This window comes from Phoxinus phoxinus (assembly GCF_949152265.1).
Source record: "Phoxinus phoxinus genome assembly, chromosome: 17".
NCBI lineage: Eukaryota > Metazoa > Chordata > Actinopteri > Cypriniformes > Leuciscidae > Phoxinus > Phoxinus phoxinus.
Genome location: NC_136892.1, coordinates 31138874 through 31156554, shown reverse-complemented (window position 1 = coordinate 31156554; position 17681 = coordinate 31138874). Strand labels below are relative to the sequence as shown.

The 17681-nt window shown below is 35.6% G+C and overlaps 1 protein-coding gene across 6 annotated transcripts in view; it reads right to left on the bottom strand.

Annotated features, from left to right (window-relative positions):
• Positions 1-17681, bottom strand: part of LOC306984759 (uncharacterized protein) — a 218689-nt gene that overhangs the window by 15868 nt on the left and 185140 nt on the right. Inside the window, exons 1-6 of one of the 6 annotated variants that reach the window (XM_079586427.1) lie at positions 10879-10950; positions 9369-9511; positions 7383-7499; positions 4787-4906; positions 4014-4133; positions 2848-3851 (exon numbers count right to left, since the gene is read on the bottom strand). In XM_079586427.1, the coding sequence (XP_079442553.1) occupies positions 2848-3851; positions 4014-4133; positions 4787-4906; positions 7383-7440 (1302 nt within the window). In that variant the 5' untranslated portion in view covers positions 7441-7499; positions 9369-9511; positions 10879-10950. Of the gene's footprint in view, positions 1-1793; positions 3852-4013; positions 4134-4786; positions 4907-7382; positions 7503-9243; positions 9512-10878; positions 10977-17681 lie in introns of those variants that run through there. The other 5 variants (XM_079586425.1, XM_079586426.1, XM_079586424.1 and 2 more) reach the window with 5 other exon arrangements.

Genomic DNA, 17681 nt, shown 5'->3' with positions numbered 1-17681 from the left:
ACGAACCGACTCTTAAGAGTCATATGTTCGGGAATCGGACACTGGGCGAACTCATTAAATGTAAACTTAATGTCAGATTTCGATTTCTCCCAATAAATGACTAGATACATGTACTCACAGTCTGAAACAGCAAAGCGTAGTTTTACTAACTAAAGATGACTTCAACAAACGTGGATGAAATGAAAACGAATGAAACCTTCTTCTTGTTTGCTTTTCTTATTGGTGTATTCGGTTCATTACCGCCCCCTTCCGCTCCGGAGTGTGGAATAGAGTTTATTCTATCAGCCCCGTCTCCCTAATAAAATCAAATAAATCTTTACTATTTATTTCACTTGACCATTTTATTAAAACCTTAAAATTTAATTCTACACTTCCATTTTTATTAATTTCTCCTATCATTTTTTTCCTTTGTTGTTCATAGGCTACTTGATGCATTCAAGAATCGCAGGTAATTTCTTTAACATGACATTGTTCACACAACCCATTTGGATGTTTCCCTATTATTTTAAGTGTGCTATTTAAATTGAAATGCCCTAACATTATTCTATTATAAATAACCTCTTCTTTCCTTGATTCTTATCTTTTGATTTTTTCTTTATTAATAAAGCATAAAGAAATAAAAAATTTTCCCATTGTTCCACTTTACTTGCCATTCTTCTATCACTTTATTCCAGATTTAAAAAACTTAATTTCTGACTTGTATCTCTCATGTTTCTCTCTGTAAAGCTTGTTTTGCTCATTTATCCACATCCTCATTTCCCTAACCATATAAAACTGACTAAGATATCATTTTGAACAATTCCTGAATGTATTGTTAATATACTAAACAGAATATCTTGGTGGCTAGATTTGAAAGATCTCAAGATCTTTAAAACCGAAACTGAGTCGGAAAAATGAAAACATTTCCAGGTTTATGTCCCTCTACCCAACGCAATGCCAAGAGTATTGCCATCATTTAGACGCCAAAATGATTTGAAGTTCACTTTATTCTTCTGATCTGGAATTTAAAAAGTAGCCGAACTTGTCTGAAACTCTGGATCTTTTGAGCCGTCTGTAAATATTTGTATATGCCGAGAATATTGGGCTTTAATACTGACTTTAACCCTAAATGTTGATGACGTCGTCTTCTCTTTCTGCATTTTTTTTTTATATCTCCAACAAACGCAGATCTACTTGAAGTGTTATAAACCCAACTCATCTTGATACTATTTACTTGCATTTCTTTTGCATATATTTTTCTCCACCAAAGCTTATTATACAACTTTTATTATGTTCCCAGCACTCTGTAAAACCATATTTGTCGGATGTTCCTCTTTATGCCCTTTGAGGTTAGCCCAGTTATTAATCATTAATGGTTTCCTTCTAATTTCTAGTATCATCTCTCGTAACAAGACTTGTAAAGCTGGAATGGGTGTCATATAGCTTCAGCTTGTATTATATTGAGTTTTTCTAACAAGACCTTCTGCCATTTCTCCACTATTGTGTTCATATGTTCATCCCATGTAAGTTTCGTATCAAAATAAATAAATACCTAAAAATTTTAAACCTTCATCTTCATCGATCTCTCGTCCATCTTCAGACTCACTTCTGGAACAACCAATTACTGTCTTAGTTTTCTCCACTGAGAATTTGAATCCCCAATCATATACTAATTCTTCTACCTTTCTAATTGTTTTTTTTGCATCTTCCTATTAATAAATGGCGACACCTAAAGGAAGATCTGTAATATTAACTATTGGCATAACTTCATAAACTCTTGCAAGATAGAAAATATGAAACGATTCAGTCTTTTTACTGGAACTTTAATGCTCCAGATTTTCATAACGTCGGATCACATCTTTCACTTCATGTTAGCATTCATAAGAACAATGTTACTGGAGTCACTTTTAGCTTTAAATGACAATGTGCTATTCATACTGCTGAGATCAAATATCAAATGCAATATTAAAACTCATTTGGTGAATACAGAGATGATTTCAGTAGTTTTTATTTGTATCAGAGAGATATTTTAACAGTTTGCCTGAGAGGATCAACACTGAAATACTACAATATTAATGAATTAACGAATGTGTTGCCAGCAAAGTAGTGTAAAAACCCTTTGAAATGTCTTACTGTATGACATTCGTATTGATGGACAATAGGTTTTCAATGCTTATTTGATTTTATAAATCTTTAGTTGTTGCTTTTTCTACCATACTGTTAAAGACCTATTAAGATCTTGCCTATATTTTACCCAGATAGCAGCTTAAAAACAAGTTTTTTTTCAATGCACTTCCAAACAGAATTTTCTATTGTGTGTATTTTTGTGAAAGAAGAAAATTGGGGGGGGAATGCACTTTTTGGTTTAAAAACAGTGATTTATTAATTCAGAGTTAATTCATTACAATGCGTAGCTACAATCAAAACTCTTTGATCAGTTGCCTGAAGAAATGTGTTCATAAACTCAATGAACTAACAGACTAACTTTGTCAAGCAACTAAACTTGTTCGGCATATGAATGGAGATTTAATAGATTGATGATGTCCTTCAGTTAGTTTTACTACATTTACTCTCAACATAAAAAAAGCATTCCTACTAAATTGAGGAATTTTGACCTCCCCACAATTTACGTAAAAAAAAAAAAAAAAATCTTCACCAATCCTCATGAATGTAATTCACAAATTTCTCCCTCAGATTCTGTTGCTGCAGGAATACCATCTTTTGCTTTATCAGAATATCAAACTAAATTGCTTGATCTGAACATTAATTATTTTTGCTAGACAACTTCAGGCAATGCTTTTTCTTATGAATTTTTCGTTTAGCTTTCCCTCCAGTGTGAACTCTCTCATGAGATTTCACGGATCCTACCTGAGCGAAACACTTTTCACAGTGTGAACACTTGTACGGTTTCTCTCCGGTGTGAATTCTCTGGTGTTTTATCAAGTCGCTGGATATAGTGAAGGTCTTCCCACAGTCCGAGCACAAATAAGGTTTCTCACCAGTATGAATACGCTCATGCTGTTTTAAACATTGTGGCTGTGAAAATCTCTTTCCACAAAAATAACAAATGTGGGTCTTCTCAGCAGAATGAACTCTAAGGTGTGATTTTAAGTATGATTTCATAATAAATGTTTTATCACACTGATCACAGCTGAACGACTTCACCTCGGTGTGAATGAGCAAATGATTTGTGAGATTGCTTTTGGATGTGTAACTCTTTCCACACTGAGTGCATGGGAACATTTCTTCTCCAGTGTGAGATCTCACGTGCCAATCTAAGTGTCTTTTCTTCATGAAACTCTTTCCACACTCGGAGCAGGTGAGAGGTCCTCCTTCAGAGTGAGATTTCATGTGCACATTTAGGTGTCCTTTCAGAGTGAAACTCTTTTCACACTCAGTGCACGAGAACAGATTTTCTCCAGTGTGAATTCTCATGTGAAAATTCAAGTTTTTTTTTAGCATGAAACTCTTTCCACACTGAGTGCATTTGAACATTTCTTCTTCAGAGTGAGATCTCATGTGCACATTTAAGTGTATTTTCTTCATAAAACTCTTTCCACACTCGGAGCAGGTGAGAGGTCCTCCTTCAGAGTGAGATTTCATGTGCACAGTTAAGTGTCCTTTCAGAGTGAAACTCTTTTCACACTCAGTGCACGAGAACAGATTTTCTCCACTGTGAATTCTCATGTGATAATTCAAGTTTTTTTTTAGCATGAATCTCTTTCCACACTCAGAGCAAGTAAGAGGTCCTTTGTGTCCAGCTTGTTTTTGTGTGCCGTTCTCTTCAGTCGGTGAAATGGCAGCATTTCCATTTTTTAATTGTTGAGGTTTTTGAACCCGGTGGCGTTTGTCTGCTTTTACATCCATCGAGTCTAAAATCAAAACCAAATGAGAACAAACAAATATAAATGAGCTTGTATTTAACAAAACACTACTTTACAATGGAGTCTAGTGTCTAGTTTTAGATTTTGTATGTTAGTTTTCATCTTAATGTTCCTCATCAGTCATTTAAGAGAACGAAGGAAAACACCAACCTATTTGTTCCTCTGTATCTTCATCTTTTATTCTGCAGGGTTCTTCCTTAATCTCCATCTTTACAATAGTATGTCCGTAGTTTCTCCTGGAGTAATTCCTCCTGCTTGCTTCTTCTTCTCCTGTGGGAAGATGGGAATATTATCTTAGCATTACTCATGAATTGCTTTAGTGAAGGTGTGAATTATGGTCCCTGTTGCTCATTTAGCAGATGCTTTCAATAATTGTACAATTATATATAAAAAAAATGTTTTGAGGCAGTGTCACAACCAGAAAAGTGAAATTCCTGGAATCGTTCATTCCAACAATATAACTTCTGACCCTGTCAGTTAGTAATTGTGATGTGATAAATACAATAAAAAACATTTACATGTACAATATTAACATATAAAATTAATAACTACTATAGTGAAGTTAAGGACTCTAGGAAGGGTTAACTGACCAAAACTGTACTGTGAAAGATTTCACAAATCAGAATATTAAAGTTTGACACTCAGGAAAGGGTTAACAGACCAAAACTGTACTGTGAAAATTTTAACAAACCAGAATATTAAAGTTAGGCACTCAGGAAAGGGTTAACAGACCAAAACTGTACTGTGAAAGATTTCACAAATCATAATATTAAAGTTTGGCACTCAAACAAATATAAATGAGCTTGTATTTAACAAAACACTACTTTACAACGGAGTCTAGCGTCTAGTTTTAGATTTTGTATGTCACTTTTCATCTTAATGTTTCTCATCAGTCATTAAAGAGAATGAAGGAAAACACCAACCTATTTGTTCCTCTGTATCTTCATCTTTTATTCTGCAGGGTTCTTCCTTAATCTCCATCTTTACAATAGTATGTCCGTAGTTTCTCCTGGAGTAATTCCTCTTGCTTGCTTCTTCTTCTCCTGTGGGAAGATGGGAATATTCCCAGCATTTAAACTCTCATGAACGGCTGTGGGAGCTTCACTGACTGAAGGAGTGAATTGTGGTCGTTGTTGCTCATTTAGCAGATGATCATCACACTTACAATCACTCTAGATTATTCATGGTTTACGTGAATTAAAGGTTGATTGCTGTAATCAGGCATCAATTAAATGTGGCAATGTGTGCAAAATAGAGACAAAGGAATAGTTTGCCATTCAGATGAGATGCACCTATAACTACTATAGTGAAGTTAAGGACTCTAGGAAGGGTTAACAGACCAAAACTGTACTGTGAAAGATTTCACAAATCATAATATTAAAGTTTGACACTCAGGAAAGGGTTAACAGACCAAAACTGTACTGTGAAAGATTTCACAAATCAGAATATTAAAGTTTGACACTCAGGAAAGGGTTAACAGACCAAAACTGTACTGTGAAAGATTTCACAAATCAGAATATTAAAGTTAGGCACTCAGGAAAGGGTTAACAGACCAAAACTGTACTGTGAAAGATTTCACAAATCAGAATATTAAAGTTTGACACTCAGGAAAGGGTTAACAGACCAAAACTGTACGGTGAAAGATTTCACAAATCATAATATTAAAGTTTGACACTCAGGAAAGGGTTAACTGACCAAAACTGTACTGTGAAAAATTTCACAATCAGAATATTAAAGTTTGGCACTCAGGAAAGGGTTAACAGACCAAAACTGTACTGTGAAAGATTTCACAAATCATAATATTAAAGATTGACACTCAGGAAAGGGTTAACTGACCAAAACTGTACTGTGAAAGATTTCACAAATCATAATATTAAAGTTTGACACTCAGGAAAGGGTTAACAGACCAAAACTGTACTGTGAAAGATTTCACAAATCAGAATATTAAAGTTAAGCACTCAGGAAAGGGTTAACAGACCAAAACTGTACTGTGAAAGATTTCACAAATCAGAATATTAAAGTTTGACACTCAGGAAAGGGTTAACAGACCAAAACTGTACTGTGAAAGATTTCACAAATCAGAATATTAAAGTTAGGCACTCAGGAAAGGGTTAACAGACCAAAACTGTACTGTGAAAGATTTCACAAATCATAATATTAAAGTTTGACACTCAGGAAAGGGTTTAACAGACCAAAACTGTACTGTGAAAGATTTCACAAATCAGAATTTTAAAGTTAGGCACTCAGGAAAGGGTTAACAGACCAAAACTATACTGTGAAAGATTTCACAAATCATAATATTAAAGTTTGACACTCAGGAAAGGGTTAACAGACCAAAACTGTACTGTGAAAGATTTCACAAATCAGAATTTTAAAGTTAGGCACTCAGGAAAGGGTTAACAGACCAAAACTATACTGTGAAAGATTTCACAAATCAGAATATTAAAGTTAGGCACTCAGGAAAGGGTTAACAGACCAAAACTGTACTGTGAAAGATTTCACAAATCAGAATATTAAAGTTAGGCACTCAGGAAAGGGTTAACAGACCAAAACTGTACTGTGAAAGATTTCACAAATCAGAATATTAAAGTTAGGCACTCAGGAAAGGGTTAACAGACCAAAACTGTACTGTGAAAGATTTCACAAATCAGAATATTAAAGTTTGACACTCAGGAAAGGGTTAACAGACCAAAACTGTACGGTGAAAGATTTCACAAATCATAATATTAAAGTTTGACACTCAGGAAAGGGTTAACAGACCAAAACTGTACTGTGAAAGATTTCACAAATCAGAATATTAAAGTTTGACACTCAGGAAAGGGTTAACAGACCAAAACTGTACTGTGAAAGATTTCATAAATCAGAATATTAAAGTTTGACACTCAGGAAAGGGTTAACTGACCAAAACTGTACTGTGAAAGATTTCACAAATCAGAATATTAAAGTTTGACACTCAGGAAAGGGTTAACAGACCAAAACTGTACTGTGAAAGATTTCACAAATCAGAATATTAAAGTTTGACACTCAGGAAAGGGTTAACAGACCAAAACTGTACTGTGAAAGATTTCACAAATCAGAATATTAAAGTTTGACACTCAGGAAAGGGTTAACAGACCAAAACTGTACTGTGAAAGATTTCACAAATCAGAATATTAAAGTTTGACACTCATGAAAGGGTTAACTGACCAAAACTGTACTGTGAAAATTTTAACAAACCAGAATATTAAAGTTTGGCACTCAGGAAAGGGTTAACTGACCAAAACTGTACTGTGAAAGATTTCACAAATCAGAATATTAAAGTTTGACACTCAGGAAAGGGTTAACAGACCAAAACTGTACTGTGAAAGATTTCACAAATCAGAATATTAAAGTTTGGCACTCAAACAAATATAAATGAGCTTGTATTTAACAAAACACTACTTTACAACGGAGTCTAGCGTCTAGTTTTAGATTTTGTATGTAATTTTTCATCTTAATGTTCCTCATCAGTCATTAAAGAGAATGAAGGAAAACACCAACCTATTTGTTCCTCTGTATCTTCATCTTTTATTCTGCAGGGTTCTTCCTTAATCTCCATCTTTACAATTGTATGTCCGTAGTTTCTCCTGGAGTAACTCCTCCTGCTTGCTTCTTCTTCTCCTGTGGGAAGATGGGAATATTCCCAGCATTTAAACTCTCATGAACGGCTGTGGGAGCTTCACTGACTGAAGGAGTGAATTGTGGTCGTTGTTGCTCATTTAGCAGATGATCATCACACTTACAATCACTCTAGATTATTCATGGTTTACGTGAATTAAAGGTTGATTGCTGTAATCAGGCATCAATTAAATGTGGCAATGTGTGGAAAATAGAGACAAAGGAATAGTTTGCCATTCAGATGAGATGCACCTATAACTACTATAGTGAAGTTAAGGACTCTAGGAAGGGTTAACAGACCAAAACTGTACTGTGAAAGATTTCACAAATCATAATATTAAAGTTTGACACTCAGGAAAGGGTTAACAGACCAAAACTGTACTGTGAAAGTTTTAACAAATCATAATATTAAAGTTTGACACTCAGGAAAGGGTTAACAGACCAAAACTGTACTGTGAAAATTTTAACAAACCAGAATATTAAAGTTTGGCACTCAGGAAAGGGTTAACTGACCAAAACTGTACTGTGAAAAATTTCACAAATCAGAATATTAAAGTTTGACACTCAGGAAAGGGTTAACAGACCAAAACTGTACTGTGAAAGATTTCACAAATCAGAATATTAAAGTTTGACACTCAGGAAAGGGTTAACAGACCAAAACTGTACTGTGAAAGATTTCACAAATCAGAATATTAAAGTTTGACACTAAGGAAAGGGTTAACAGAACAAAACTGTACTGTGAAAGATTTCACAAATCAGAATATTAAAGTTTGACACTCAGGAAAGGGTTAACTGACCAAAACTGTACTGTGAAAATTTTAACAAACCAGAATATTAAAATTTGACACTCAGGAAAGGGTTAACAGACCAAAACTGTACTGTGAAAGATTTCACAAATCATAGTATTAAAGTTTGACACTCAGGAAAGGGTTAACAGACTAAAACTGTACTGTGAAAGATTTCACAAATCATAATATTAAAGTTTGACACTCAGGAAAGGGTTAACTGACCAAAACTGTACTGTGAAAAATTTCACAAATCAGAATATTAAAGTTTGACACTCAGGAAAGGGTTAACAGACCAAAACTGTACTGTGAAAGATTTCACAAATCATAATATTAAAGTTTGACACTCAGGAAAGGGTTAACTGACCAAAACTGTACTGTGAAAATTTTAACAAACCAGAATATTAAAGTTTGGCACTCAGGAAAGGGTTAACTGACCAAAACTGTACTGTGAAAGATTTCACAAATCAGAATATTAAAGTTTGACACTCAGGAAAGGGTTAACAGACCAAAACTATACTGTGAAAGATTTCACAAATCAGAATATTAAAGTTTGACACTCAGGAAAGGGTTAACAGACCAAAACTGTACTGTGAAAGATTTCACAAATCATAGTATTAAAGTTTGGCACTCAGGAAAGGGTTAACAGACCAAAACTGTACTATGAAAGATTTCACAAATCAGAATATTAAAGTTAGGCACTCAGGAAAGGGTTAACAGACCAAAACTGTACTGTGAAAGATTTCACAAATCATAATATTAAAGTTTGGCACTCAGGAAAGGGTTAACAGACCAAAACTATACTGTGAAAGATTTCACAAATCATAATATTAAAGTTTGGCACTCAGGAAAGGGTTAACTGACCAAAACTGTACTGTGAAAGATTTCATAAATCAGAAGTCAAAGAAGGGTTAAAAGTACACTGAATGGGAATTGTCACAAGTTTTCTCACTTTATACACAATTTAAACCATTTGATTACAATTGCCTGAAGAAAATTTGTTCAGTAATAAAGTAAATCAATAAGTATGAGGTCTGTTCTTTTTTTCTTATGTAACATAAATGATAAAAGAGTGCATCATCACCTCTTAACAGCCAGAGCAGAGAAGAACAGGTTGATTTCCGTGTTTCCGCACATAGATGAGGAGAGAGAGCACGTGTCTCCGCCTGTGTGTCGAGATGAAGTCTCTGATACCACTGGTGTTTCTCGTTGTTTCCTTCATCAGGTCTGAAACAAAGATACTACATTAGACAATTTGTGATTTCTATTCTGTGCTGTGACAATTTTTATTCTCAATTATTACACCCATCAAAGATTTGTCATCAACACACAACAATTTAGGAAATGAATACTGTTTTTGCTAAAAAAAACTAATTTTGTAAAAAAATCCAGCAAATATTTTAAACAACTTATTTTACGATAAGGCTTATTACAGATTGAGGCAAAAATGCAGTATTCTATAGTGTGATAATGGCCACTCTAATAATTAGCATTGTATTATTAATATCTTTTTTTCTTAGGAAAATACCTGAGATGGCTTGGGGAACACTGATAAACCATATATTGTTGAAAAAATCATGTGTTTGTGTTTATTGCACAGCAATTGTTTTCTTTTGACAAACAGACTCAGTTGTGATATTGATATACTTTGTACATTTTGTGATCAACATAGACTTTTTTTTTTCATTTATTTGGGTATTTTTTCACATTATATCTGTTGGCAAAATTCAGAATACAAAATTCTAATTACGTTGATCATAAACCACGTTTTTAATTTTGAAATCAGAAGTTCAGTAATACATGAAGACAATTTCTAATCTGAAAAGCAGGAATGCTGTAAAATGTATAAACTAGTGCTGTCAAATTGATTAAACGTCATTAATCGCGTTTATATATATATATATATATATATATATATATATATATATATATATATATATACACACAATTATTATTATATTTATATGTCTGTGTATATATAATATTATGTAATGTATACACATATTATGTAAACAAAAACTTTTGTTAGATGCGATTAATCGATTTCACAGCACTAATGTAATTTTTTTACATCAATTTTTTTAAATAAATAAATATTATTTATTTTTCTCTAAAACTGTCTTATTTTGAAAGCTCTTATAATAAAAGAACAGCCTAACTTCTGCACGAGGTATGAATTAGAACATACATTACTGCAATATTCGAATTAGGTTTAAATGACAATTAAAATGTGAAACGGTAATAATTACCGTTTTCACACTAACCATCTGGAAATAAAATAAAAAGTTTTTTCCTTATTCCAGTTTATCCTCTTTCTGGCTCATTTCCAGAAATAAATTATACATTTATTTTCAACCAAACATTTTAACACACCTCTACGTACCGTGAGTATCTTTATATTACTGTAATTTTAAACAAAATGCCAGTTTTCTACCTGTCGAAATAAAAGCGTGCGTTTATCTTTAAAACAGGAGCGATAAACGCACGCTTCCACTCGCTCCTGTTTTAAAGATAAATGCACAAAGAAGTTAAAGTTAAAAAGCGCAAACTTTATCACTTCAGCTTAACTGTGCACATTAATTTTAGACACTTACTTTCAAATGCTTTTGCGTCGTCCATACAATAAATGCGCGTCCTTGCTTGAATGCGCGCCGCGTAAGTGACGTCATATATCAGCGAGATCATGGGCCGTTTCTCAATATGCGTTCTTGTCTGTACTTGTGTTCTTGTGGACTTGTGAAACGTCATCAGTCGCTGCCCAAGTACTGTCCCAATTCAAAAGTTCACATCTAGCCAAGTCCAGTTCAAATCCCCGGATGTGTTCTTGATCCGCCCCTTTTACCGAGGATGCATGTAGAGGTGACTTGTGCAAACTTGAGACAGACAGGTATCCCAGAATGCATCTCATCCCACCAGCAAGCATCAATGGCAGAGGAGAAAACCCGCGTAATATCAAAATACTACTGTTATCGTGTCACGAAATGTAATTCTAAGAGTGTTTCAGTCGAGAATGTAGTTGTTTAAAGCTCAAATCTGTGGTTTATTTATAAAGATAGCGCCTATTTAAAAAATGTATCTGACGTTTTCGGAGTTGTGAGATCCAGGCGATCACCGGGTGTTCAGCGCTCAATAACCCCGACTGGACCAGCTTTTCCTCGGCTAGTGCTTCTGATGTCTGCCGCTGGCTCTGGTGTCTCTAGTCTAGTGGTTAAACATGAGATATAATTCGTCTTGTTTATATCTAACGGGCGATCTTTGGTCTCATTCATCTATAATTTGTTCCATGGCAACTCGTTTTGGCTGAGGGCAAAGTGAAGTTTCATAATTGTATATATTTAGGCTATTTAACTTGAGCGATAGGCTATTTTAAGCTGACTTATGTTTGACTGAATTGTTTGCTTTATTTATTTTTATTTACTTATACTTTTATACTGGATATCAGATCATTAAAACTGACATTTAACAAAAAGAGTCAGGGTTGTGTCATTTTATTTTAGGCTATATTTTAAAATATATATAATATTTTTTATATTTATTTTATTATACATTCTCTTCACTGTACATGTATAATAAAATAAAATGACACAACCCTGTCTCTGTTTTTTAAATGTCAGTTTTAATGTTCAATAATGTTTAATATTTTTAAAATGAAAGCAAAAAGAAGCAGGGTTGCGTTTTATTTCGTGTTGTTATGCAGTGAAGATAATCAATGTACACGTTGCCTGAACCCCATTTGTGTGGCCATTTAATGTGTTTAAGATTTTTTTTTTTTAAATGAAAAGAAGCAGAGTGTTGTTTTATACCATATTTCGTTTTATTGTTGCCTAAAATATACATAAAGAGATAACCGGAGTAGCCAGAGCGTGCTGAGTGACGCGATCAAGAACGCCGCTGTCCCATTTGCAGAATAACCGGACTTGCGTCCTCTCGTCCTCGGGAGTTCGTTCTCCTAAGTCGAACTTGGCAAGTCTGAACTACCAAGGACGCAAAAGAAGTTTGCGTACTTGGTACAGGGCAAGGCCTCTTCTTCTTCTTCTTCTCCTTTGTTACGTTTAATGGCGGGTGGCAACCAGCATTATGGTGCATTACCGCCACCTACTATGTTGGAGTGTGGGCCAGAGCTTTCCTTCCCTTGAATAAAACAAAAAACAAAAAAACAATAATAATAGGCCTAATAGTAATAATTCTAATAATATTACCTGCCCCTAAATTCTATTTATCAACTTATTTATCAATCCAGTTTCTCTCAAATTACAGAATAACTTCCCTACTTCAATATCAAAAACATTTTTTAAACTTAATATTCTTCCTGTTCGAACTTTCTACTTTCCTCCCTTAATACTTCCCGAATCTCGAGAATTTTTTTGACAGTGAAGAATTACATGCTCGACTGACTCCTCTATTTGGCAATGTTCACACACTCCTGAAGGGTGTTTATTTATTAAGTGCAAAGTTTTATTAAGCCTAGTATGTCCAACCCGTAGCCTTGTCAAAATATTCTCCTCTTTATTATTTCTTCTGGTTATATCCTTCCTGTACCCACATCTTGCTGTAATATATAGAGATGTCGCCCTGTGTTTCCTGAATCCCAACTGTTCTGCCACGCCTTAATGATGCTTCGTTTAATTATTCCTTTGGCTTCAGACTTACTGAGTGGAACGCACAAAACCTCCTCCTGCATCAGAGCCTGTTTTGCTAATGCATCCACATCTTCTGTTCCCTTAATCCCTCTGTGTGCTGGAATCCACATAAATGTTACCTGCATACTCATATTTTTAATTCTGTACAATGTTTCATAGATCTCATTTACATCTTGCCTCCTGTTAAATGACTGCAGTGACATTAATACAGAGCATGAGTCTGTACATAAAATAACTTTTTAAATTTGTAATTATTCTACCTTCTGTAATGCTATTACAATTGCCAACATCTCTACTGTATATAGACAGTGTTGGGGAAAGTTACTTTTAAAAGTAATGCATTACAATATTGCGTTACTCCCTTAAAAAGTAACTAATTGCATTAATTAAGTTACTTTTTTAGAAAAGTAATGCATTACGTTACTTTTGCGTTACTTTTTTTCCCACCTGGGCTGGGCTTGTTTTTTTATAACACAAAAGTTAAAAAAGTTTTTGGGCAAATGTAAAGACCCATTCACACCGAAAGTCAAAAATAATAATCCTCAGGCTGAAGGAAATGTACAGTAGAGGAAAGCAAACAAGCAAACCTTTCTATCTATCTATAGTCATTTTTGCTTATTTAACTGAATCATCGAAGGTCAGAAGCAAGTACATTGGTCAATAAAGTTAAATTAAAGCATAAAAATGTATGTTTTATTTAACATATTTAGTTATTGGAGGTTTGCATAGTATTCTGATTCATTTCACTGATTTTATACATTTTGAGGAATATTGATTATTTTTTGTGCAAGTGAGATGAGTAAATGCTCACATTTAGTCTAGAACTACAATAAACATAATGTTTACACACACACACACACACACACACACACACACACACACACACACACAGTCACACACACACACACACACACACACACACAGCCTCTGCACTTTGATTTGTCTCAACATGAGGACAGGAGAGCTGTCAGTCAATAAATGGGAGAACAAAGTAACTTGCATTACTTATTTAAAAAAGTAACTCAGATATTTTGTTGTAAATGTTAAAAGTAATCCGTTACTCTACTAGTTACTTGAAAAAGTAATCTGATTACGTAACTCAAGTTACTTGTAATGCATTTCCCCCAACACTGTATATAGATGATCTGAAGTCCTTCTTTTACCCGAAACATGCAATATAGGAATACTAAAACCATCTGTATATATTTGAACATATGTTTGATATAGTGTTTGTAATCTATCTTCCACCAGTACTGCCATATTTCCAAATCCTTTTTGACCCTGCATTTTTTCCAGGAAATATAAATCTACTGACACTGGAGGAAACAACCAAGGTGGTGTCACTGATAATGGCACTGTCGGGATATATCCTCCTTGATTTAATGTCATGTCTTCAGCTATTTCCTCACATCTCCATGCAAAGCATCCCCTTTAGCTCTTTCACTCTCCCAATATGGGAGAAGTATCTTGTAGGGCAAGGCCTCTTTAGGGGCCAATCAGATTTCAGCTCTGTGCCCCTCTAGCCCCGCCCCTGGATCCGTGTGTGAAGGCATATTATTTCAGAGACTACACTGAATGTTTGCACTTTTAAAAATATATTTGTTACACCACAAGATCATTCAAATGAAACACATGCAAGTAAAAAGGTCATTAAAACGGTGAAAAACAAACAGTGAGCAGTCGACACCGAAAATGAACACTTCGAAGGAAATGCATGAAATGCTAAAACATGCACCTTGAATGTTCTGTAAGTCTGGATAAAATAATCTGCCAAATGCAATCATTTAAAATGTACTTTTGCTTTAAACCAAAAACCTTGAATTTGTATGCATTGTAAATATAGTAGTCTACATAATAATACTTAACCTTTTCCCTGCCAGCATTTCTTTTTTTACATTGCCAGCCAGCGTTTTTGACAAAAAAAAGGTCATGGCTCCCAGAATGTTTTGTTGTATGAACATGCAATACATCAAAAGAAATAACAGAGCCTCTACTTTTAAGTTTTATTCTAGCTTCATGCATTATCAACACTTGAATATGGGTACGTTTCATAGAAAAAAAAGCACTATTTTAAGCAAAAAAAAGCTGAGAAATTCACGTTTTTAATTTTTTTATGATGTCTGGATTGGATTCAGAATGATGCACAAAACACAGATGCAGTAGATCGAGTCCAACAACACCCCTAATGCTTGCACAGTCCTATAGCTCCCCCTGGGTCGACATTTCATACAGTAACATTTGCAGTTTTGATTTATATGCCGGTTAATATCGATGATGATCACGTTATTTTACACATGCATATGTGTACATATGATATCATTTGTGTCTGCTTCTTCTTCACCTATGTTTTTGAGCAGGAGATCCAGCACTCTTTGAGAAGATGTGTAATAGCGCCCCCTACCACATAACAGTGAAAACACGGAAAGCCGGAAAATTCCGTCAATTGCGGGGAAGCGTTTACTCACAAATGACGGAAATTTTTGTTAATGGCGAGGAAAGAGTTAAGATGTGAATTCACAACGTTGGAAAAGCATAGTGTTTAGAACCTGAAGCTAAAATGGGTGTTTTTCACATATTTTTTTTTTTTTTTACTTTAAAATTCTAAAACAATGTGCTATCTTCATGTGCAAGGTGTCATCTTTTTCAGAAAAAGATTAGCTTTCAACAAATTACAGTTATTGACCATTATTGTGTGTGGTGAGTTTGTAAATAGAAATTAAATAGACAAAAATAAAAAAAACGAGAATACATTTTCCGATTTTTATTTAGAAAAAAACAGAAAAATCATAAACGAAAGAAACTAACACTTTAAAGCTGTAAAATGAAGTATAATACAACTATACAAGTCTTTTTTGTGACATTGGGTTGCACAGTTTTCATTTAGGACACATTTTTTCATACACGCACACATATAAATGTGTCCATTCATATTAGGCACGCACACACACACATGCACACACACACATGCATACACCACATGTAAAGATACGTGAAAAAGTTACAGCCATCCGCCTCCAAAGTTTCATTAAAAATCATCCCAATCCCCTCTTCTGCTGTCTACCACTTCTTTCATCATGTGTTTGTTCATGTCTTTTATTATTGTATGCAATCCAAAACACTCTAACCCGCCGCGCTCGTATCTCTCGGTTCAACTCCTTCCTTCTGCTCTGCCAGAAAGCTGCTGTCATTTGCTGACGGAAAGCATGAAATGACCGTAATAAGCCGTATATTGCCGAAAAGCGCATATTGTCTGCTGTCAAGGGCGATTTTGATAGTGCAAACGGTTGAAGAGTTACGGTGCAATGAATACAGCTTGCTGATCTGTGTCGGCGACGACACATCCGGTTACAACAAAACATCTTACAATCATGTTCACATGCTGTGAGAAGAGTTTTCAGTGCAAAAGAAGTAAGATAAACGCAAGACTCTCAATGCATCAGCTTACAAAATGAAGCTGTTAAATATGGAGATTGCTCAGAATGCTTCTGATTGACAAATGAGATGTGAACTTTGCTCACAGTGGGCAAGGCTTTCTCAGATGAGTCAGTAGTTCACTTGAGTGTGTGAAGCTCCTCTCGCACGAAGAGCATGTGTACATCTTCTCTCCCGTGTGTGATCTCTCATGCGCGCGCAGGTGTCCTGACTGAATGAACCTCTTCCCACAGTGCGAGCACGTGTACGGCTTCTCTCCAGTGTGGATCCTCTGGTGTCGTCTCAACGAGTCGGCCGTTTTAAAAGAATTCCCGCACTCATGGCACTTGTGAGGTCTTCCACCGATGTGCATTTTCTGGTGCTCGTTGAAATACTCTAGTTGTGAAAAACTCTTCCCGCAAAAACAGCACAAGTGAGGCTTCTGGTTTGCATTAAAGTGCGGATCGGGCCGAATTTTTCAGTCCGAGCCCGGCCCGCGTCCGACAGAGCAGTAACCGAACCCGACCCGAGCCCGACAGGCATAAAGATATTTATGTTCGAGCCCGACCCGAGACCAACAGTTAAAATCCCATTTTTTTTCTCATACTAATGACAATTGTACGTTTGTTTGTGTGGAAAGCCGCTTTTATTAAGCAACTGTAGGAAGGCAATCGGAAATGTCAATAGGACAAGCGCATCAGCGCGCGGAGCAACAAGCGCTCTTAACACCTGGCGCGCGCAAATTATGCGCGTGTTTCGTTGTCACGGCTACATAAACAAATGTCCGCACACAGGAAGACGGATGTTATGGTAATATTTTACATGTATTTTAATCACAAAAAGGAACGTTTGCATCAAGTGAAAGCATCAGGCACATCGGCTACCTACATAAGCTGTTTTAAATTTAAAATGTTCAATGCCTTATCGCGCTGATGTGACCGAGCCCGACCCGAACCCGAACATCATTTCTAAAAATCTGTCCGAACCCGGCCCGGCCCGTTGGGTACCGGCGGGCTCGGGTCGGGTATCCATCCTCTAGTTTGCATGCATCTTCAGGTGTCTTTTCAGCAGTTTGGCCAAAATAAAGATCTTATGGCACTGATCGCAGCTGAAGGGTCTCACTCCGGAGTGACGGCGCTGATGGTTCCTGAGGATGGATGTGGACGTGAAGCTGCGCTCGCACTGAGAGCACGTGAAGGGTTTTTCTCCAGTGTGAACTTGCAGGTGTCTGTCAAGGTTTGTTTTCTGCGTGAAGCTCTTTCCACACTGACCGCATGTGAACGGCCTCTCTCCGGTGTGGATTCTCATGTGTTTATTAAGGTCTCCTTTATGCGGGAAGCTCTTTC